The sequence below is a fragment of the Callorhinus ursinus genome, unplaced genomic scaffold (assembly GCF_003265705.2).
Source record: "Callorhinus ursinus isolate GAN/ISIS: 27379988/994484 unplaced genomic scaffold, GSC_fseal_2.0 scaffold39, whole genome shotgun sequence".
In the NCBI taxonomy this organism is placed as follows: Eukaryota; Metazoa; Chordata; class Mammalia; order Carnivora; family Otariidae; genus Callorhinus; species Callorhinus ursinus.
In genome coordinates this window covers 10,646,075-10,670,433 of record NW_027397101.1, presented here as the reverse complement: position 1 = coordinate 10,670,433, position 24,359 = coordinate 10,646,075, and the positions used below count along the sequence as shown (strand labels likewise).

Below are 24,359 nucleotides of genomic sequence, written 5' to 3'. Positions count from 1 at the left end.
CACAATAACATGCCTGAAATTTAAGACATGAAAAGAATAGCTTGATTCTTAGAGGATACAAAGACCTCCAAACTGCCCCAAAGTGTAAAACTCACTTTCTCTTACCTGAGTTTCTGACATACTTCATAGCCTAATTCATAGCTTGGCAAAATCAAGGCAATTTCTAGTTAAAAGAAATATAGCAAGTACAAAATTCAGAACATTTTTGATTTTACTCATTTTTTTAAAAGATTTTATGTATTTATTCATGAGAGACAGAGGGAGAGAGAGAGAGAGAAGCAGAGGGAGAAGCAGGCTCCGAAGGAGCAGAGAGCCCGATTCAGGACTCGATCCCAGGACCCTGGGATCATGACCTGAGCTGAAGGCAGACGCTTAACCATCTGAGCCACCCAGGCGCCCGATTTTACTCATTTTTTACCAGGTTTCACAGAGCAATAAATGGTCCAGATGCCTTATAAAGGGTATAATTAATTACACTGGTAGAAATTTAAATGTAGACTGCAGTTTTACAAATGATAAATTTAAAATTATGTTTGTTTGAAAATGAAATACCTACAGTGATTAAACATAAAAAAAATCTTAATCATTTAGAAATATTTCCTATATCATGTAAAAAATGATGTGTGTGTGATCTTTAGTACACATTTTTTTTTTTTTTTAGTTTAAATGAAATTGAATTTTTTTATCAAAGAAAAGTTTGACATCATACTTGCTGGTGACAGTAGGTTCTTGACAAAATCTTGTAACAAAGATTAAATTGTAATAGTAAACATTTCAAAGCATGAGCTCTGCTCATTATATAATTCTTAATGAGAATCATATAAACACAGCCAAGGAAAATTATTTTTACATGAAGCATATATATCAAATAGTGTTGAGTCTTGGGTTGAGAATCTTTAAAATCTGTAATAGTATATATGTATTTTTTTTTGTTTTGCTGGTTTATAAAGCCTATGAGAGCTCTAAGTGAGACTGATTTTGCTTCTTCTATCTCCAGTGGCAAATACAATGTCTGGCTTAGAGTAAGTAGGGCACAATCAATACTGGGTATTAAATAAGGTTTTCAAATTGGAAATTGCAACACTAGCATGTAATGTGTAGTATAGTGTTTGTTGAAAGATGATAGGTCTAACTCTAGGAAATAGTTCAGAAATGTAAACATACAGTGACACATAACAGTTAGTTGTTAAGAGATAGGTTATAAGCCTTCTCATCACAGGAAGAAAAATTGTTTTCTTTTCTTTTTATTGTACCTATATGAGATGATGGATGTTAATTAAACCTACTGTAGTAGTCATTGCAGAATACAGGTAAATCAAACCATCACGTTATATGCCTTAAACTTTATACAGTGTTGTTTGCCAATTATTTCTCAATAAAATTGGAAAAAATCAAAATTTAAATTGGCATTAAGGATATTTAAACCTTTCTCTACATTAAGCCATGAGATGTTTATAAATATATATATTTATAAATATGTTTATAAATATATATATTTATGTTTAAAAATATATATAAATGTTTAATGTTTATAAATTAAATGTTTAAAATATATAGAGATGTTTATAAATATATTTATATATATTCAATTATGGCGTACTTGTCAAAGATTCTAGTAACTATGAAACTTTTTCTCCCATGATGCATAGTAGATTCACTCTAAAATATATGCTTAATAGAGTTGAAAATAAATTGTGGTGCATTGGGAAGTGGGGCATTTTGGCTGTCTCTGTGAATTTAAAACATAAACAGAATGCAGAAAGGACCTGAAGTGGATATATTTAAAAAAAACATTCGATCTTTCTTCCATATGTTGATATAAGCATGTTTACACACAAAACAGGATATTTAGCATCCCAATAAATGTGTTTACAAGGCATTCTCAATTCATAATTTAGGCACGTGGAACTATTAGTCACAGGGAAATGCAAAAAAATACCTCACCAAAACCAGAAAGCACAGCACCTCAGTGAGCAGCTGAAAGAACACAGTATAGTTATAGAAAGACAAGTTGAGGACTCCACAGTTTCGTACCCATATTTATCAATTTCATCATCATCATCATCATCATTATCATTTTTTGAAGTAGTACTTGAATTAGCTGACAAATATCTAGGATTGCTAAACTGCTTCAGAGTAGAGTCCATAATGATAGTGAATTCAGGCTTACTCTTTAGGACTTTAATTTTCTGCCCTGTGAAGCAAGCCTCTGTTTTACAGCAAAAATGCCCTAAAAATGCAGAAAATGCTAAGCTAGAACAAATACTGGAATGATTTATAGCAAAATGAATGTATGCCATCAGTCTCTTGGTTTGTGAAAGCCATCTCGTTGGCTGCCTAAGTATTAGATTTATGCAGTTTCTCTTCATGGTTTGCTCATCTATACCGTTCAGGATGAAACACTTTAAGCCAGAAGAGTTGTCTGTGGTGGTATGCATTAGGTCTTCACCTTATAGTCCAATTATTGAGTAGATCCACATATGCATACATGCTGTGAGAGAATAATTTGAGAAGGTTATCCATCATAGCAACAAGTCTCTTGCAAAATTAACAGGGTCAAATTGTCTAGATACACATACTAGAATATTTTCATGAGTAGATCATGGATGGTTTCTAGTAGACTTTGCATTTGTAGTTACATGTCTTTCCTTTTGTTCAGGAGAAGATTCATTAAATTAAACCAGTTATTCTGTTTTACTACTATTTATCAAAATTCAGTCTTAAAATGCTGCTGTGTTTATTTTGAGACAAAAGACTGGTTCACCACTGTATTAAGGTTTAGCTGAGAGGTAGACAATTGTAACAACACCTGTGACAGCTATTGTTTCCTCTAATAGGTAATAGAGTTTGACGATGGATCTGGATCAGTTCTCAGAATACAACCCTTACGGACTCCGCGGGATGAGGCCATTTATGAATGTGTGGCCTCGAATAATGTGGGAGAAATAAGTGTATCCACCAGACTCACAGTTTTGCGTGGTAAGTACTCAAGTACAAGGTTGTTGCTTGTATCATTGTTGAAATTCTCTATCCCTGGTGTTCTTTTGTAGGACCACTAAAAAGATTAGAGTTGTCATGACACTTAAATGGGAAATGAATTTAAATACAATGTTTATAAGGGTGAAACTTTTAAACAAAGATTGGGTGCCTTTTCTCATGGGTCTTGAAGAATGCTATCCAGGGAGAGAAAAGAAAATCTCAGAGAAGTACTAATTTCCAATGCCAAATACCATTATGATTTTTGATAGAGTACTTAGAAAGGAAACAGGACATGCTAGTCTTTTCTTGTTAACATTGCTTGCATACACAAGGTTGTTTGTACCAAGGTTGGCCACTACTTTTTATAGATTACCACAGTTGATACTGATGTTTGCAAAATTAAAGGAACATCTTCTACCTAAAGATGAGTTCCTCATAAATGGAGGAATTGAGAAAAACAAAGGTACCTTACATCTTTATGTCAAAAAATATGTTTTTATTTCATTCTTTTATATTTCTTGAACTAACATCTGTTAATGCAAAGTGAGTGGAAACAGCCCCCTGCTGTGTGTGTGTCCTGCTACGTGGCTTGTACAGTTTCACCAAAGTATGAGATGACTTGCCAGATCTCCAGTACAGTGGGTCTGCTTTCTAGACTTTCTTTAGAATGGCAGTACTAGAGAATAAAGGCTAGTGGTTAATAATACTCTGTTTTATATCTCTGCATCAACATTTTGTGAAGAGATAAGGATATTGTCCGAATTGGCTTACCTAGTACTTGGCACTCCACAGTAACACTTCTGTGCCTTTATGTCTTTGTCACACACACTTTTGTTTGTTCATTGTGTTTTGCTTTGAACTTCATTTTGCTTGATTTCACCACTTACCAGAATAGACTTTCTTAAGATTAAGGGAAGTGGAAAAAATGGATCAAAATTGCATTACCACAGAGGAATATAACATGGATTAAGAACATTTGTTCTCCACTCCTTTTTTTCCCATTGTGGCATGTATTTACTTTGTATGTTTTATAAAATCGAAAATATTTCCTTCTAGATCTTTGGTAATCTTTGATTACCAAAATCAGTTAGTTAATCCAAGAAGCCTAGAAAATGAGATTATTTACTTACACATCTTAAAATATGTTTCAAATATTGTAAATATCTTACTAAGTCTCAGGAGAAATACTGACCAACTGGTTATAGATCTTTTAAATGCATGAAACAGAATGATGCTTAAAAACAAGTAAGTCAGATTTGAACTACATTTCTGTCCATTATGAGAAGTTACGTTTATACACAAAGTTCTCATCCTCCTATAAACACATTGAGATGTTGATAAAATATCTGAAAATAAAACTGAATGCATGATTAGGCTTGCAAACAAGAAAGAAGTTTCCAGGTGTGAAAAACAAAGAGAGACTCTCCAGAGAAAGGACAATTTAAAATCTCATAACCCAAGATAATAACCAAAAGGGCTATATGCTTTAGGGCTGGAGTTTTAGCTCTACAGCAGCACATAGGCCTATATAAAAAAAATGAAAGTAAGAAGAGCTAGATAAGCTTTCTGCATAAAGGTGAGAATTCTAGCACTACTATAGTGCAATACTCAGGACCTAGAAGCAAACATAAAAACTGGTCAGATACAATGACCCTCACAGAATGTGGAAGAGGCAGCCATGCTCGGCAGGGGGCCTGCTTCTCCCTCTCCCTCTGCTGCTCCCCCTGCTTGTGTTCTCTCACTCTCTCTCTGTCAAATAAATGAATAAAATCTTTAAAAAATGAAGATTTATAAAGGTAACGGAAAGACTAAAATCTCTCAGGCAAGAATAAGATAGGGCAAAAAAGAGCAAATGGGCGTTAGAAGTCAGATTTTAGAACTGGAAGGAGTCTTAGTAACTACGTTTATAAAGACTCTAACATGTACTTCAAAATATATGTACATATATATACATACATATATGTGTTCACATAAACTTAGTAGATCTGAAATTGTAGAATAATTTCTTCAGGTGTTCACATCTGAAACAAACTCAGACTCATTTGTTGATCTTTTAAAATTTTAATCTTTATTTCTTCTTCTAGTTTAGAACTAATGCTGTTATGTAGAAAGTATAATACAAAGGTGCAATAAAGTAAAATTTACCAAAAACTTTTGTTTTTTTTTTCTTTACCTTCTGACTTCCTTGAATTCACCCCTTAAAAGGAAACAGTGACAAGTCGTTTGGCTTGATTTGATCTTTATGCATTGATGAAGAGATTAGCAAAAACTTGGGAGGAAAATATCATTTTACTTAGACTTTCACATGGATTTATGTTTTCCTGCCTCCCAGTTGATTAGGGCCCCCCATTTTATCTACTTTTATTCAACAAGCTCCTCTATAAAACAAATACATGTGAGAATCTTAATATCTTGGCTTTCTGTGTGAATAGCTGTCATATGTAAGTACATTTGTATGAAAATTTATGATTCTAGTAAAGATAGTTAAACCTTTTTTTAAAGACTATGTTTAGCAATTTTGGAAATGTTTCATGAGAAAAACTCAAAGGTATTTTGGATAATGGAAAAGTAGTCTAAACATAACTTAGAAGGTTTTCATATATCCCTGTGGGATGAAATAAACGGGTTGGGAATTATCTTTGTTCCCTAGGGTTACCTCCTGGTTTAAAATTTCTAAATAACTATTTATAATTCTATTAATAATAGTCTTAACAACATATTCCAATAGTAGAATCACATTCATAGAATACGAACATGGTGCACAGTTAATTAAAATGAATGTGAAGAGTTTCATACTACACTTGATGAGTTTTGTGCCCATTTAAGTTCACTTGCTCTTGCAGATCACCTTGGCAGATACTCAAGCTCTGTGTTCTGCCATTGGCTGAAGCTGCTGTACACTTTCAGTCAGTAGCCCTCATCAGATGCCCATTTCGTCCACATGGCTCATTTACTTTTTCCCTACTTTGCTGACAATGCCAAAAATGTGCCAACCGTCATGATGGGTTTTGTCTAAGTGGACTGGATAGAGATCACTAATTTATTTCATACAGGCTACTAGAGAACCTAATTAATTGGAGATTTAAACATCTGAACTGTGTGGCTAATGCAGAAGACAGTGAAATAATACTCTGACCACCCATGTGCATTAAAAGGAGTATTTCAGGGGAAACCTTCCCTCCGTAGCTAGCTTCAAATTACCCTCTCTCTGAAAAACTGTTTTCATAAGGAAGGATAACTACAAGCCCAGGCTGAACATGCCCTGGAATGAGATATTTAGGCAATTACCACTTAGACACTGTGCACCATAGTTCATAGAAGAAGTAGTAAGAGAATGGGGAGTTGAATGCAGTATGGCCCCTAGGTCATATTTTAATTTTTTTGGCTGGCCTGCCTGTGGAAACACAAATAAAAACCGGCTCCCTTGTTCTGTAGTACTTGAGGATGCTGATGTGTGTATCGGTCGTACACATGTTTTCGCTCTTGAGCAGAACTTTAAGTCAAGGCTTCAGATGTCACTGAGAGGTTATTAAGGGTTGAGACTTCCCTAATTGTAGAATTGGGAGGTTTTTAGATTACAAATGAGGCTTTCAAGGGCACGAGTACGACCGGAGAGGGTGCTCTAAGAAGAGGATCATTATCCAGATGGATTTCGTGCTTTCTGAATCTTTGGTTCACTGGTCATCATTTCTTTTTTTTTTTTTTAAGATTTTATTTATTTATTTGACAGAGATAGAGAGACAGTGAGAGAGGGAATACAAGCAGAAGGAGTGGGAGAGGAAGAAGCAGACTCCCTGAGGGGCAGGGAGCCCAGTGAGGGGCTTGATCTCAGATTCCTGGGATCATGACCTGAGCCAAAGGCAGACACTTAATGACTGAGCCACCCAGGCACCCCACTGATCATAATTTCTTACTGACCAAAGTTTGTCAGGGGGAAGTCTTGTAGTATAAATTTATATAATGATAACTGGGGATGAAAATGTTCTCTCAGTTACATGCTACCAGTCACTGGGAAGGGAAAGTGAGATATTACTTAATTTTGCATCTACTTGTCTGACTATATGTCATGTTTCTTGAATTTAGATATTTTTCAAACAGTATTCAGAAAATACACGTATTATTGTCATGTCATCCCAAACAGCATGTAATATATGATTTTTTTAAGCTTAGCGGATTATTTTTGGAGACTTGCCCATTCCCGAATAGCATTGCCCCCAAAACACCACCAGCACTACCACAACAAAACAGGGTATGATGTATAAAAACACTGTTGCTCTTACCTACTTACAGGAAACTAACTTTTTCATAGAACGTATAAAGTAAAATTATTGCCTAAAAAGATAAGCAAATATGAGACAATTTAATTACCTAGTTTTGCAGATGTATTTTATGAAATGATATTTATGTTTACTCCACACAAATGCATCCTAATTTATGAATGGTCACCATCAAGACATAAGACAATATACAAAGTTCCCAAGTCTCGGTCAGGTAATTTGAGTTCTAACTCTGGCTCTGCCCCAAAATAGCTGTGGCATCTTGAGCAAATGTGTTAACTTCCCTTCTTCCCTGTTCTTCTTCTTCTTCATTTTTTATTTATTTATTTATTTTTTTTATTTTCACATGCACAGAGAAAGCAAAGACACTGGACTGGGATCACTGAGATTTCTCTCTAGCTTCCTATGATTCAGTGACATGCCTATTTCAGAAGCCAGTTTTTGCAAGATGGAAAAAATATGCTCCCTGAAGGTGACTGTAACTGAGATAGTAAAACACACAGTGAGCAGTTGGATGAGACAGAGAAGGCATTTTGTTGGGAAATGGAGAGAAATGTTTGCATAATATGTCGGTTTCAAAAAATGTAAGCCATTATAGCAGTTGTTAAAAAAAAAACAACTTTTACAATCTTTCAGGGAGAAGGCAGTCAATGCTCTCCACCATTGTGCAGTACCCTGTGATCAGAATTAGCATGTTCATTACAGTCTCATTTTATTAATGCCTCTTTTTGAAGATGAACACAGTTGTCCCCGCTGTGAAAATGGTACTTTGCTGTTTATGTTATAAAGTGGTCGCGGCTGGGGATCCAGGCTAGGAACATTAAAGAACAAAGCACAGCTGCTTGACTGTCACACAAAAGGATTTTTATGAAAGACTGAAACAAAAGGAAGGGTGGCCAACACAGAACAAACTTGCTGACAATTATGGTACTGAGTGGCTTATAAAATAGTTGAGTAGTTGGAATAAATTGATAACAACACGATAAAGACTTCCTGTTTACTCCACTTCCTTGCTGAAAAGTGGTGGTGGACAGAGCCATGTAAGTACACAGAACCTTTGGACTTCCAGTAGTGTGATCTTGAGTACTTAAAAATAACTATTCTTTACGTGTTAGTGTTCATCGAGGCAGGAGCCCATGTGCACAGGTCCATGGGAGACCACTGTAAGGAGAGACATGAAAACTGATAACATTTGGGAAAGCATGCACTTGTGAGCTGAGGCTTTTTCATGTTTCCTTGTGATCAGACTTTAAGGACCCTTCTGTTGGTGATGCATGCTGCTTTCTTTGAATCCTTATCACTAGTTTTTCCACACTGGGATTATGTCTTAAAGGGTTCAGAGAGAATGAGTGCACTTGTAAATCATTGCATTTAAGTAAGAACAATTTTTTCCTTTTGGTTTCCTATTATTTTTAACAATTTTAAAATGAATATTAAGTCCTGTGAGTATTTACTATCGATTGGTTATTAATGGCACTGTGGAAATGTTGATCTGGGAGGGAATTTGGTATTTGCCAAGTCAAATCTCTTATTTTTGATGTAAGAAACCAAGGTCTAGAGAGTTTGAAATGATTTTTTTTCTTGGTCATACTACTAAGATTTTCTTTGGGTTTCACCCAGTCAGAAATAATCACTGCTGTATTACACTGTGACAATGTATTCTAGCTCTTAGGTTATTTACTTTTGATGTACTTATAAAAGATATTTTCCTGGAAGAACAATGTTCTTTCAGCTGATCAGCCACAGACAAGTATGACATGAAATACAACAGTGCTAATGTGCCATGGGTGTGCAAAGTGTGGAAAAGTCCTACCTTGATGATACATAATGGAAGGGAAGAGACCTCTGAATTGAGGCTTCAAGAATGTAGGATTTTATCAGGCAGAACGAGTGTGAGAAAGTGTTAGGGATAGAGAAAAGCTTCATGAACATAGTTGCGTAGGTAAGAAATTGCTAAATATTTGGTGGTAGATACAAGTGGGTTCTCCACAGAAATGGATATATATATATATGATTTATTATAAAATATAAATATGATTTATTATAAGGAGATAGCTCATGCTATTAAGAAGGGTTACCACTCCCAAGATCTACAGGGTGAGTTGGTAAGCTGGAGACCCAGGACAGCTGATGATATTGTGTGAAGGTTAGCAGGCTTGAGACTCAGGAAGAGCCAAGGTTTCAGGATGAGTCTGAAGACAGGAATAAGCTAATGTCCCATTTCAAAAGCAATTAAGCAGGAGGAATTCTCTTACTGGGAGGAGAGTCATCCTTTTTATTCTTTTCAGACCTTCAACTGATTGCATGAGATCCACTCACATTAGGAGAGGCAATCTGCTTTACTGGCTTTATTGATTTAAATGTTAACCTCATCCGAACCCCTTACAGTAACACTCAGAATAAGCTTTGGCCAACTATCTGACCATCTTATGGCCCATTCAAGTTGACACATGAAATTAACCATCACAGGTGGGTATAGACAATAGTACCTCAGAATAGAGTAGAAGTAAAAAGGAGTAATAGAAGAAAATGAGGTTGGGACATACTTCATTGGCTAAAGAGAACAAACTACACAAGCAAGAAATCATGTGACTAAGTTAACATAAACTGTCTCTATATGAGTTGAAATTTGCAAAGGGGTTTGCTAAAATACTTAAAGTAATTTAGCATGCAATTCACAGTCCTTTGTGCATAACTGATGTTTGTAATTGAACACTGAATATTTGGTTGACTTTCATTGATAAAATTTGAACAATTAAAAAAAATCAATTTCCTGGCTTTCAAAATTAGTTTTATTTTAAGCTACTAATTAAGATGTAGTTTTAAAAGTTGTGCATGCATACTTTATTGGGATTTAGGGCATACATATACCAAATGCCCCATCTAGGGTTTAATTATCAAAATCCTAATTACATATCGCCTTAAAAGAGCATGTAACTTATTTTATCTTATTAAAACCAAACAAACAATGACTTGTGAATTAATGCCACATTAAACGCAAGTGTGATGACATGCATCCTAATTTCCTTAATATATTTTATTAAATAACAGGAAGATTTAAAAACTATCTTATCTATGGTCTTTCCAAATGAAACTGTGTTTTAATTTACATGTCCAAAACTTTCCTTTTTTTTTGTTTGTATTTTTTAAACTTCACCCTTGCATTAAATACATATTTTCGCACAGTGGGTTTTTTCCTAACTAATAGCTGTAGACCACAAGTATAGCCCTGTTAAATTTTTTCTCAGGCTTTATGATATGTATGTTCGGATGATAAATTTGATACCAGTTTGGGTTTTCCCAGAAGAGATCCTGCATTTTTTAAAGTATAACACCGAAAGGGCTGTTTAAAGAATGAAGCTGTGTATCATGAATGAGACTGGCAAATCAATATTAACAGTTTTCAATGGACATGCGCACCTTTGTGTGTGTGTGTGTGTGTGTGTGTGTGTGTGTGTGTGTGTGTGTGTTTAAATCCTTGGATATCCACAGATCTATCATTTATCAGATAACTAGAAAATCAACTATGGTAGAAAACTACTACATAATATACAATTTTAGGGCCCTTAATAAAGTTAGTTATTAATTATCAGTACTTATACATTGTATAGTTAAACCAAAAGTTCTGTTGGGGAGGTATATTTGTGTACATAAATATGTGCATGTGTGTTTTGTACATGCATTGTTTACATATAGTGTATGTATACCCTGTTTAATTTGCTTCATAGCACTTTCCACAATGTCAAATTATACTCCATTTCTTGAAATTTTTATTTTATGCGCTCCCCCCTTTGTGTATAAGTTCCATTGCATTTTTCTCTGACCTAGAAATATTCCTAGGATTTACTGGGCACCCAACAAATATTTGTGGAATGAGTGTATACATATAAAGAAGGGTTATATAGATATGGTTGTGTAAACACATATGATGTAGTAAAAGACCATTTGGGCATATGATGTAGTAAAACACCATTGTAAGTAATTTCACTTTACTTACAGAGGAAGAAATTGATCATTATTCCAATGGCCATTGTAGGATGGAATGGGAACTACAAAGAGGGATAGTTGAAACAGAGGGAACTACCATGGAAAAAGGGAATATTCTTTGTAGCGAGATAGACAAGGGGTCATTTCAAGAATCTACTGTTTCTGACTCTATGGGGTTAGACACATTACATGAGTCTAAACTTGAAGCTCCTCAGCTTTAGAGTGGAGGATAATTCTAGCTGTGTTTTAGAGTTGTTTTTAGAAATTAATGACATACATGTGTAAAGCATGTGGCACAGTGATTCAAATACAAAAGTTGCTGAAAAATTGTAATTTCCTTCCTTCTCCCTTCATTGTTCATTTGAAGCCGAGCTGTTTGGTTTAGCCCTCTTGCACACTTTTGAATCTCCAGCATCTGGGACAGTGCCTGGCACATAATAATTCAATAAATATTCATGAAGTGAATGCATGGCTGTGATGATGGAAAGGGAAGATCAGCTATCCTGGAAAAGAAGTTTGCTGTGGCTTATAAAACACTGCTTAGCATAAATGACTGAAAATTGGCTTTGCACGTGGAAATAAGGTGATGTGAGAGTCTGAAACCATGCATGTGTCACCAAGTTATTTGGAATCACTGAAGATCAAGTATTAGTGCAATGATCTCTAATATGCAATACCAAGAATTTTACCTTCATTTTTTCCCTCTTACATTTGTGCTTAATGTTGTATTAACACATATTTCCATAGTCTTCAGAATGATTGCACATTGGTACCTAGTATACAACTGCTTGGACTGCCTCTGTTAGACTAGGGTCATACTTAAAATATGACCTCAGTTCTATTACACTGGGCTGTCCTAGGTCACAGAATAGATAAAAACCTATAATTGTTTTTAATGTCCATGAAAATGCAACATCATTAGTTATATATTTTAGAAGAAGTAAGAAAATTCATACATCACAGTGCCTGGGTGGCACAGTTGGTTAAGCATCCAACTCTTGGTTTCAGCTCAGAGATGTGAGATTAAGCCTCACATTGGGCTCTGTGCTCAGTGCAGAGACTGCTTGAGATTATCCCCCCTCTCCCTCTGCCCCTCTCCCTGCTTGCTCTCTTTCTCTCAGTCAAATAAAATAAATAAATAAAGGGATGCCTGGGTGGCTCAGTCGGTTAAGCGTCTGCCTTCGGCTCAGGTCATGATCCCGGGGTCCTGAGATTGAGCCCCGCATCAGGCTCTCTGCTCAACAGGGAGCCTGCTTCTCCCTCAGCCTGCAGCTCCCCCTGCTTGTGCTTTCTCTCTCTCTGTCAAATAAATAAATAAAATATTAAAAAATAAATAATATCTAAAAAAAGAAAATCTCATATATCATATCAATATTTAAAATTGTAATAGAAAAGATGTTTGTTTGCTTGGCTTTTGTTTTTGTCTTTTCGATTATCTATGCTACCATCTTTGGTGTAGCAGGTGATAGAAGGTTTGGGTATGAGTTCATGTTCTGCCAGCAGACAGATCTGAGTTCAAATCCTGACTCCACTATTTGCTCTGTTACTATACTCTTTTCTCAACCTCTCTGAGCTTTAGCTTCTTTATTTGTCAAGTGGAGAGAATAAGAAAAATTGCTCCCTAAACTTGAGAGAATGATCACAGATGATGATCTTCGTAAAGCTTTTTAGCAAAGTACTAGGCCCTCAGTAAATATGAGTTATTGTGGTGAATATCATTATCCTCACCAATATTATTACCAACAGTACTACTATTAAAATTATCAATAAATAATTTTAAATTATTTTGATTAAAGATCACTGCCGTATGTGTGAAGAATTTTCCCGTGCAGGCAGACCATCTTTCTTAAGTCTAGAAAAACACATAATTTTATAGTTGCTAAGTCAGGCTGCCTTGTCCACTAAATAATCCTGTGGTCTAGACAGGTGGGCCACCAACTGACTACTTGGACTCCACAGAGCCGTTGAAATTTGAATGTCATCCTCTCATAAGTAATTGAGGAGTGTATTTTAAAGAAAATGAGATAAAGCCTTTCTTTTATCTTAAGCAGAGTTATCTTCATGCTTAGAATGGAGGTTTCAAGAGGGCAGGACTTTGTTTTGTCAAGATTTAGCACACAGTGCCATGCTTGACACGTTATAAATTTTCAGTAAATAGTTGTTGATTGAGTGAAAAAATGAATTTAACAAAGAAGTTTCCAAATATTTTGTTTTCTTCTAGAACTACTTCATTTCAGGTTTTATTAAAAAAAAAAACTCAGCAATAACTGAATATGTTTATGTTGCTTCCGCATTTAGAAAAGGCACAGAGTGCATGAGAAGCAATTTGTATCGTTCATGAATTTATTCATTTGATGATATGGTTCTCCCTTATCCCAGGGATTGTGTTAAGGGCTGGGAATAAAAAGATGGAAAAGACTTTACTACCACCTGCCTTCAAGGAAGCTACAGTATCTTGACTAGAAACCATAATTTTGGCTAAAATGACAAAGCAGTTATAAACATAATATTGTGGTTGGGATTAATGAAGTCTGTTTTTAGAAGTGTGTTCACAGGAACTCAGCTTACACTTTTCTAAGCTAGTACCTGTGTAAAAACTAATGTCTCTGAGTATTCCATCAATATGACAGTAAGGTTTGTTGAAATGTAAGATGTGTTTGACATATGAAGCCTCAACTGACAGAAAAATTAAACTCAGCTTTTTTTCTGATGAGTAAATATGTTCTGAGGGAAAATTATATTTTATTTGTAGCGTGATTTGGGGTATACTTTGCTTAGGTTTTGAGAAAATATGATGAAATAAAAAAAACTTAAGTCATTACCTTCAAAGTAATATTCCCATTTGTTTCTCTCCCAACTAATAGTAAAAGGGATTTTTTACTGTGGCTGCACTTACCATTTTTTATGACTCCTTTTTGCTCTAGGTGGAGATGACAAAGCATACCTAAATATGAAATGATTTTAATAAAATATCTTAAAACATTTTTCCCTTCAGAAGACTTCATTAAACAAAATTTATTTTCATAATAAAATATTTATTTATTAAAAAAATGAGAGGTTAGGTGTTTTTACCTCTGAGGAAAAGTCATTAGCATATACTCCAAAATAGGAACATTCTTCGATATGTTGCTTTGTAAGGGCTAACAACTTGGGTTGGAGCCCTGTACCCTACAGTATCTTCTGTTTACACTCTGATTTTATGTATGTCATTATATCTTATGATGACAGATCTGAATTTACAGGTATTGCCAAGCCTATTGTAAACTGACATCAAGTGCTACAGTTGACTTACTGAGGGGTCCCATTAATCTTTGTGGCAAAGATGCATTAATAAAGTTAGCACTCACTGGCTCAACAGCTAATGGAATTCCCTCATCTCAGCTTACAAACAGATAAATCATCGCCTAGGAGAAAGAGTCCACTCTGACTTAAATTATTTTTCACAATACTTTACAATAAACCCACGACAAAGAACCAAGGAAGATGTTTAATGCTAGCCTGAAGGACTCGGGTTTTGCCCAGAAAGACTGGAGTTTGGGCTAGTCTTGTCCTAGTTCCCTATCAACATGTTTAAAATATGGCTCTGATAATTTAAAAAGAAACAAACAATGTTGACATAGTATGTTTCAAGCAAGCCTGACTATCTACATGCAAACGGCATTGATCAGGCTCAGGGACCATTCTTCTTGTATCCTTCAGTGATAAATCCTTGGTCAAAGACCCTCACCAAACCATCACTGTTTTCTGGTGCCAGAAAATCTATTGGGAATGGTAGAGGGGAAGTAATCTGGCGTGGAGTTGAGGTAGAGACAGATTTATCCCTGTAGCTAAGGAAGCCTCAGTGTCAAGGCCATTGCTTGCATAGTGCCTATCAAAGCCCTGGGAGGGCTCAGGAGTATGTGCAGTTGATTATATGTTATGTTATTTTTTTCTAAAATTTGTGAAAGTAATATTTTTGCTTTCATTTTCATATAGTAGGTCTCTAAAATTTTCTTCAGACATTATAAAATCTGGCTCTGCCAGAGATGAAACCAAGGGAAAGAAGATCTGCATCTGTTTTACATATAATTGTTTAAAAAAAAAGATAGTTGTCCATATGAATGCATGGATGTTAAGTCTAACATGGAAGAGCTAATGTCTTTCCTGACTCACTCTCCATTGATTAGCATGGAATTAAAAGGATTTGGCCAGTGTTTATAATCCTGAGTTCCTAAATTTATGAAGACTATCTTAGCTTTATTTTCTTCCTCTTCTGTTGAACATACAGTTGTCCTCATGCAATGAGTACAGACTGCTGGCTGTGCAATTTACACAGGGTTTCCATATACTAACCAGACTTAATCTGGTCACTCTTATTCCTTCATCCTAAAAGGCTGGTCTTCCATTGCTTCTTCCATATGAATATCACCACTGCCACCATCACTGAGGCAAAAATAATCTTTTCTGCAAGACACTATGTATTCCTTATTTTAATATAATCTAGTTCTAACGTTTGGTGTCATTACTTACTAAAATTCAGAGAAGTGCAGCGGTGTGGTGGGGGCTGCTTCCTTCAAGGGTTCGTCTCTAAAATAAATATTTAAAAGATCTTCAGATTCCCTTTCTCAATATTGGATGGAGAGAGAGAAAGAGAGAAAGAAAGAGTGGAAGGGAGGAAGGAAGGAAGGAAGGAAGGAAGGAAAGAAAGGAGGGAGGGAGGGCAGGAGGAAGGATAGAGAGAAAAGAGAGAAAAATAAAGAGAAAAAAGAAAAAGAATATTCCTACAGAATTAATAATCACCAAGCATGCAAGTCAGTTTGGGGATGTCTGAATTTTAGTATGTAGACATTCCCTCTATTAGATCCAGAAAGATCTTTAACCCTGAAAGAGAAGTCTACTAAGTACATGATGGACTACCAAGGGATGTTCCCAATTCACAGGGACCAAAGTTCAAAATTTGCTTGACCAAAATCTCATAGATATTAAATGTAGCTGTTACCAGGTTTTCTGACTCCAAATCCTTTTTTCTGTTCACTGCTTCATGTTGCCCTCTGGTGCTGTATTGCAGAGTACAGTTGAATATAAAGTTATATGGATGAGTAAGAGGGATTGATTTTTTCGGATTCCTAGTACAGGAATGAGAACATGGGACAAATATTTTAATGGTCATGAGAAGGGCCACTGGGTTGGTTGTTTAGGGCCATTTCTCATCATCCTTGAGTTTCTTCTTAACAAGGGTAGAAAGAGAGCTGTGAGAACATGAAAAGGTGGGGTAGTGTGGAATATAAGGGATGGATGCAAAGAAAATGCATTAAAAAGTGTTCACTTTAAGGAAGATTTAAGGACCCCAAAAGGCTGATTACATGAGTGCTTCCTAAATGTCTGTCTGAGGCAACCATGGGAAGATAGAAGATTGGCACTGGTCATGTCAGTTGTTGGAACCGAGTTGACTTTCCCTTTAAAATCTCTGGTTGATGGAGATTACCAAGATCCCTTACTATTAGTCTGATAACCTAACAAGAAAATAGTCCTCCTTCACTAAGAAAATTGTTCGGAGTATCTTTGAGCACCATTCATGCCTTTGTAAACAATATGTTTTCATGAAAAATCAACAGTCCAGAGTCAGTTTTGTTTGTTCTTCTTGAATATTATCAGTTATTAGAATTTCTGAGCTAATTGGAAAATACCAAGCCCGTTGTATTTAATAGTCTTTATTCAGTCTTTATCAGAGAGTCAGGGGCATGGTAATCTCTTTTTCAGAGCTCAAATATCTTACTGTTATAGGAGAATATTCTCTTTGCTATACCCCACAGAGGGCTATTTTGTGAAGTAAGTGTTCTTTCACTGTCTGTCTTGAACAGCAGTTGGTGGAAACTTTACATGTCTTATTGTTGAGGAGGTGACTTTAAATTCTTATTTTAGGCAGAAGCATCTGCAAATTAAGACTACAGAAAGCAGCAGTAAGAAGATCCTCCCAGTTCTACTCAGTTGGACAATTCTTCATTACACTGACAGTTTAATTGGGTGTAAAAAGAAATGGCAATTTAAAATCAAGGTCTTTAAGTGGAACAACCTACCAGTTTCAGAGTTAGTATTTAAAAAAAAAAAATCAACAAGACTCAAAGAAGGAACATCTTTAGTTCTCTAGTTAGTTATTCCCTATTGAGTATGTTCTGTGCTGACATTGCCCCATCATTTGCCTTTTAATGGCAACTTTTGCAAAAGAGTTTGAAGATGAAGAGCAGAAGAAATTGAATTCACCTTTTTGTGCATGCACACAGACACATATAGAAATGCTTCTTTTTATGAACATTTATTCACTCAGTTTATTATTATTTTGGTTCTTCAATGACTACAATTTGGATGTTTTGAGTACTTTTAAATAGGAATGAAATTGATGTTGCTTATCTCATGAGGGAGAGGTTGTGTTTGACTTATCCATGCTTGTATGCCCAGCACCTATACAATGGGTGCTACAGAGTGTACACTCAAATAGTTGTTGAAATAATATGTCAGGTAAACTTTACAAGTTGGAATTGCTTGAGTGACATATCTGAGGTTGACTGTAGCCTAGTAATTAGGAATAGAAATAAATAACCTCCATATAACAGGTTTTGCACATTCACTTGGTGAGCAGTCATCAGATATGTCTCCAAAATGATACTGCAGTTCCTTCTCCTGAGAGAGACTCTCTCAGCTGCCTCAGGTTATAAGAAGGTACTTCATAGACCAGCCCTTATCAGCAGCACTGAGTAGACATTTCCCTTCTCTTTTTCCTTTTTCCCTTCTTTCTTCCCTCTCTCCCTTCTTTCCACAAATATTTTAGATAATTGTAATTAGTAGCCATCAATTTGCTTTACATCTCATGAAGCACCTAAATTTCATGAATTCTCAGATGGAAATACATTTAGTTCTTTTATAAAGAGGGACCATGTTTTAAAAAAAAGTATTTTTAAAGATGACTATTTTGGACAAAAGCTACAGAAAGTAGAGGATGGTTGTGCTTATAAGGGTGTTTGACTAAATGTCATCTTGTACAATATTAGTTTCCAGTTAAACCATTACCAACTAAATTATTTCTAAATAAGAAGTGGCTGTGTATGTGCCAGCTGAAGCTCTGGATAAGTTCTGGATCAGCTGGTGAAGGTAGTCTCAGTAACACAGAGGACATAATCACTCCAGGAAGATTAATAACACACCTAAATTGTTGTCAGGTTTAACCAGAGTAATTCAGAGGGGAACTACAAACAAAACAAAACAAAACAAAAATCTAAGAAGGAAACTGCATAGACTTTTGTAATAAAACCACCAGTTATCTCTCTCCCTTGAAAAATGGCTCTGTGTAGGAGATAAACTGATAGGATATCTCAATTTGAGTCAGGTTACCGGTATGATAGAAACAATCCACAACTTTTTTGATGAGAAATGGTAAATTTCTTTTCACAATTGTCATCACTAATAATTCTGCTAACCATAGACCATGATTGAGAATCTCATCTATGTTTATCATTCTTTTTTTTAAAGATTCTATTTATTTATTTGAGAGATACAGAGACAGGGACAGAACATGAGCAGGGGAAGGAGGTAGAGGGAGAAGGAGAAGCAGACTCCCTGCTCAGCAGGGAGCCCGATGCCAGGACCCCAGATCATGACTTGAGCTGAAGGCAGACGCTTAACCGACTGAGCCACCCTGGCACCCTATGTTTATCATTCTTTATTCAATCTTCCATAGGATCTGAAGTAAGGCATCACTGTGTTCAATTTCGAGATGCTCCGTTCTTTAACATATTGGCTTATGAAATTCCGTGAAAAGATGGTTGCTGTCATCCTTGTAAGGCAAAGTATTAAGTAAATATTAAAAACAAAATGTTAGGAAGACCACATATTTGATGAAATTTTAAAAGGGGGGATATTCACCTAGCTCCTCTACCAGGTTAAATTTGTAAAGTTTCCTAACATCTCAGCACTCTGGTAAACTTGGTGGGGACTCTGTTGTCTTTTTGACAAGTTCATTGGCCTATTGCACTTTGTTTGATTAGTACTTATGATCCAGTACCTAAGATAACCTTAATTTCTTAAATAATTACGAAGTCTGAATACGATATTTCATCCTAAAGGGGATAATAATACATGCCAATACTAGATCAGTAATTCACTTCTATATGTTTGAAGTTGCTTAATTTACTCTTCTTTATAAAATAGCAAAATTCTTTTTTATAACCTTCTCTTTAAAGTTTGGGGAAAGTGGGGTGCCTGGGTAGCTCAGCTGGTTAAGCGACAACTGCCTTCAGCTCAGGTCATGATCCTGGAGTCCCAGTATTGAGTCCCACATCAGGCTCCCTGCTCAGCAGGGAGTCTGCTTCTCCCTCTGACCCTCCCCCTCTCATATTCTCTCTCTCATTCTCTCTCTCTCTCTCTCAAATAAATAAATAAAATCTTTAAAAAAAAAGTTTGGAGAAGGTGTGTGGGCAGGAGAAAATGAATGACTTAAATGATACTAAATTAGTCAAAAGTATTTTCTCCATGGAGGTATGATCAAGACTATGGATGAAGCACAGATCAACTAACATACACTGATATTTTATTGAAGTTATAATATGTATTGATTCCATGTTGAAAATTTTGAGCAAGTCTCTTTGGAATGAGGTAAAGGAATGAAAATCATTATTTCCTAATAAGAACACATTTATTATTTGAGGCAAGCATTTTCCTCTCTAATTGATTTTGTTTTAAATGCCAAATCAGGTTTTTCCTAACTTTGAGTTATAATAAAGCTATTAAGTAGAAGACACAAAAAGGCACTGAATGTATGTAGGTACCATGCTGGATTTTGTGTATAGGAAATTCACTTAAAATGATCTTGTTCTTACTGAACATTGTTATCCCTGAGGCCAGTCTGTTAAGTGATGGTTATGAAAACATATAACTAAACTTTTTATAATAGAGGAGTGACTTTTTTCCTGAAAGCACCACGAAAGGCCATTGTCTATATCTAAGAGGATAAATGAAATGACAATAGGCCTAATTTGGACCACTCTTTTTTCATGTTTAAATAGAAGTGATAGCTTACTTTACCAAAGGGGGCGCGCTCGATTTTGCGTGAATACTTGGTGTACTTACTATGCCCTCCTTGAAAAATTTGGGCCATAAGGTTTAATTGCATGCTCATCAAGCAAATAGACTTGGAGGTATATTCTCTGAGTGGTGGGCTCCCACGGCTCCCATTAATGCTAATGGGAGTTACACATGTGTATTGAGGGAAGAATAATAAAGCCTTTGAAGTTAGAGTTACTAATTGAGTGTTTTCCCCAGCTGTGCTCAGCTTCAGTGGCTAAGCTGAGTTAGAATGGTCTGCAATGTCTAAGATGTCAGTCTCTGTAAAGCCCTCAGAACATTACCAATGCAGACAGCAGACTGGCAGTGAAAGAAGCAGGGGGGAAAAAAAAAAAAGCCTTTTCTCCCTCAAATGGAGAAAGAATTTTCAAGCCAAACAAAAGAAGGAGCAAAGAAGTCTCAAGAATGGACACTCCTTTCCTCTAAAGTGGCTTGAGCTGGTTTAATTGGAAAGTGGGAAAGTCAGAGGCCCTTTCTTTTGGGAGAGCTGCCTGTCCTGTGTGGATTCTTTGTGGAGTTTGGGGCTACTCAGAACTGAATGATGTGCACCTCTGTCTTGCACTTTGGCCAACAGACAAACAGAGGAAATACCTGTCCTTGTACATGATTTGATCATGTAGTGCCATCCTAGATGTCCACGATCCCAAGTTTCCAGGTTCCCTATTCGCCCTCCTTTTCCTTGCAAAAACTCCTGTCAGCAGTAGTCTTTGCAAGGATATGAAAACATTGTACAGTAGTCCCCGCCTATCTGCAGGGGATATGTTCCAAGACCCTCAGCAGATTCCTGAAACCGCAGATAGTCCCAAACCCTACATAAACCATGTTCTTTTTTCCTATACACACATACTTACAATAAAGTTTAATTTATTAATTAGGCACAGTAAGAGATTAATGATAATAACCAAGAATGCAGCAATATACTATAATAAAAGTTATGTGAGTGTGGTCTCTCTCAAAATGACTTATTGTATTGTACTCATCCTTCTTCTTGGGATGATGTAAGATGATAAAATGCCTACATGATGAGATAAAGTGAAATGAATGACGTAGGCATTGTGACGTAGCTTTAGGCTACTATTGACCTTGTGATGAAATGTCAGAAGGATTGTTCGTTTCTCAACCTCAGTTGACTGTGGGTAACTGAAACTGCAGAAGGCAAAACCAGACATAAGTGTGACTACTGTACAATTCTCCATTGTAGCATTCTTTAAAAACAGGAAAATGGAATTGACTCACTCCTAAAGGGAAAAAAAAAAGTGTGATTATCTTCTCTACTAGAGTTGATCCTTATCATTCATGGATTCCATTTTTATGAATTCCCCTACTTGTTCATTCATTTGTCACCCTCAAATCAATACTCATGGCACTTTGATGGTCATTTCACAGAACTGCAAAAAATTTGTGTCACCCACCATGAATGTTCCCATCTCAGGTCAAACAAGGTGACCAGTTCATGCAGTTGGTGTAATTAATACAAGAGTAATGAGTTCAGAGGTGTGATTGTCTTATGATAGGTATATTTTTGCCTGTATTCAGTCTGATAAGGCACCGCACAGATTAATAGTGGATACTGTAAAGAAGTCCAGGGGAACGCCTGGGTGGCTCAGTCGCTTAAGCGGCTGCCTTTAGCTCAGGTCGTGATCTTAGGGTCCTGGGGTCGAGTCCCGCATCGGGCTCCTTGCTCAGCAGGGAGCCTGCTTCTCCTTCTGCCTGACGCTCCCCCTGCTTGTGCTCTCTCTCTCTGACAAATGGATGAAATCTTTAAAAAAAAAAAAAAAAAAAGAAGTCCAGGACAAACTCTGTGGCTAGCACAGTATAATACCATTGCTACTTCTAGAAACATAAATCATGTTTCCTTATAATATTTGTTATGTCATATTTGTGTTTAAAGGGCAGTATAATAAAGATAATAATACAGTATCAAAAACTAAATAAGAGAAACTCGTATTCTGGTTAATTGCCTTCCAGATTTACCAAACTATGTAGAGCTTCAATTTTACTGTTTTAGAGAAAAAAATAGTGCGGGGAAATTGGAGGGGGAAACAAACCATGAGAGACGATGGACTCTGAGAAACAAACTGAGGGTTCTAGAGGGGAGGGACGTGGGGGGATGGGGTAGCCTGGTGATGGGTATTAAAGAGGGCACGTACTGAATGGAGCACTTGGTGTTATATGCAAACAATGAATCATGGAACACTGCACCAAAAACTAATGATGTAATGTATGGTGATTAACATAATGTAGTAATAATAATAATAATAAAAAGAAAAAATAGTGCGGGGATAACTATATTCTTCTTTGGAATAGGAACTGTCTCTAAGAAGACAGACTATACATTTAAGAAAGTTCTTGCAGAGAGGACAGTTGGGCTGAGATGTGGAAATGTAATTTTTCTGGTCCTCAGCGGCCTAAGAAAAATAACTAAACCAGTTCTGAAGCTGGTGGTTGTCCCTGTTGACTGTCATGTAGAAGAGGGATTAGACTCATTTTATGTTAGCTCAGACAGCCCAATGAGGATCAGAAAGTGGCAGATTTCTGGATTGGTCCCAGAAAGAACTCTGGAATGATCTCAGCTTCCTGAAATTACCAGGGCAATTTTAGGAGGTAAAGGTGAGTTATCATTTTCTGGGAGTGCTGGAGAGACAGAGGACTCAGGCTTTGGGTAGAAAACATGGCATGATGATGTCAGAGATTCTGTGATGCTATAATATAATAATCCGCCTTTATTACCACTTAGATTTATTTTTAGCTAAAGAAAGAAAGAAAAAAAAAAAAAAAGAATCGCTAGAGGAATAGTCTCCCAGCCCCCTGGGATGAAGGCATCAGTCTGTTAAAATGTCCACATCCTCAGCCGCAGTGTCAGCGATAGAGCCAGTCCTTCTGTTCCCATGGTCCTCTCTTCCTCCAAAAATGGGTGAGATCATTGAGACAAAAGAACGCAACTTGTCCTTTAAAACATCTGCTACGTAACTTTGTCTTGATGTGTCCATAATTTTTACATTTGTTTTTCAAAAGCCGTGTGTGTTAAATACCTATTATGTGTTGGATGTAATAGGAAACTAAAATACCCCCTCATACACACAGGAAATAAGTAAAATACAATCCCTTTATTAATCAAATAAATCTTAGGATTCTGTTATTGACTGATAGAATAGAGAGTATAAACATATGAAAGTTTAGTTTTTGATGTGATATTAATAACCCTGCTGTGAACTTAATATCTAATAATACCTAATACTCTGTAAAATCTTATCAGTGCTATCATAGCTAATAATAGAACTGTCTTCATTCAACATCATTTATTGTAATTTTTTAAAATTTAATTTAATTTAATTATGTTAATCACCATACATGACATCATTAGTTATTGATGTAGTGTTCCATGATTCCTTGATTGCATATAACACCCAGTGCTCCATGCAATACGTGCCCTCTTTAATACCCATCACCGGGCTAACCCATCCCCCACCTCCCTCCCCTCTAGAATGCTCAGTCTGTATTTTAAGTAATCACATCTGAGATAATTGGTAAGCCATGTTAATAGTCTTTCATAGAAGATAATGTGAAATTTCTTGTGTTTATTTTCATTTTAATATGATCCCTTTTAATTTTAAAACATATGTGAATGATACATAAATGCATTTTCTTTCAAACCATTTCACCTATTTCAAACCATACAGAAGTGAAATAATGAAAGGTGCTCTTCATCACCTCATTCCCCAGAGGTGGCAGTGTGCTGTCCATCTTTCCAGATCTTTTTCAGTAGACGGCATACATATGGGTTTATAATTTTTTTCTTGTTTTGCCTTAACCAATATTTTTTTTATTGTTATGTTAATCACCATATATTACATCATTAGTTTTTGGTGCAGTGTTCCATGATTCATTGTTTGTTCATAACACCCAGTGCTCCATGCAGAACGTGCCCTCCTCAATACCCATCACCAGGATAACCCATCCCCCTCCCCCCTCCCCTCTAGAACCCTCAGTTTGTTTTTCAGAGTCCATCATCTCTCATGGTTC

The 24,359-nt window shown here is 36.1% G+C and overlaps 1 protein-coding gene across 23 annotated transcripts in view; it reads left to right on the top strand.

The window, feature by feature from the left end:
• The window catches only part of PTPRD (protein tyrosine phosphatase receptor type D), a 758,123-nt gene that overhangs the window by 439,579 nt on the left and 294,185 nt on the right, over positions 1 to 24,359 (top strand). For all 23 annotated transcript variants that reach the window (XM_073880761.1, XM_073880763.1, XM_073880782.1 and 20 more), the window contains one exon: positions 2,838 to 2,979. In XM_073880761.1, coding sequence (XP_073736862.1) covers positions 2,838 to 2,979 — 142 coding nt within the window. The remainder of the gene's footprint in view (positions 1 to 2,837; positions 2,980 to 24,359) is intronic.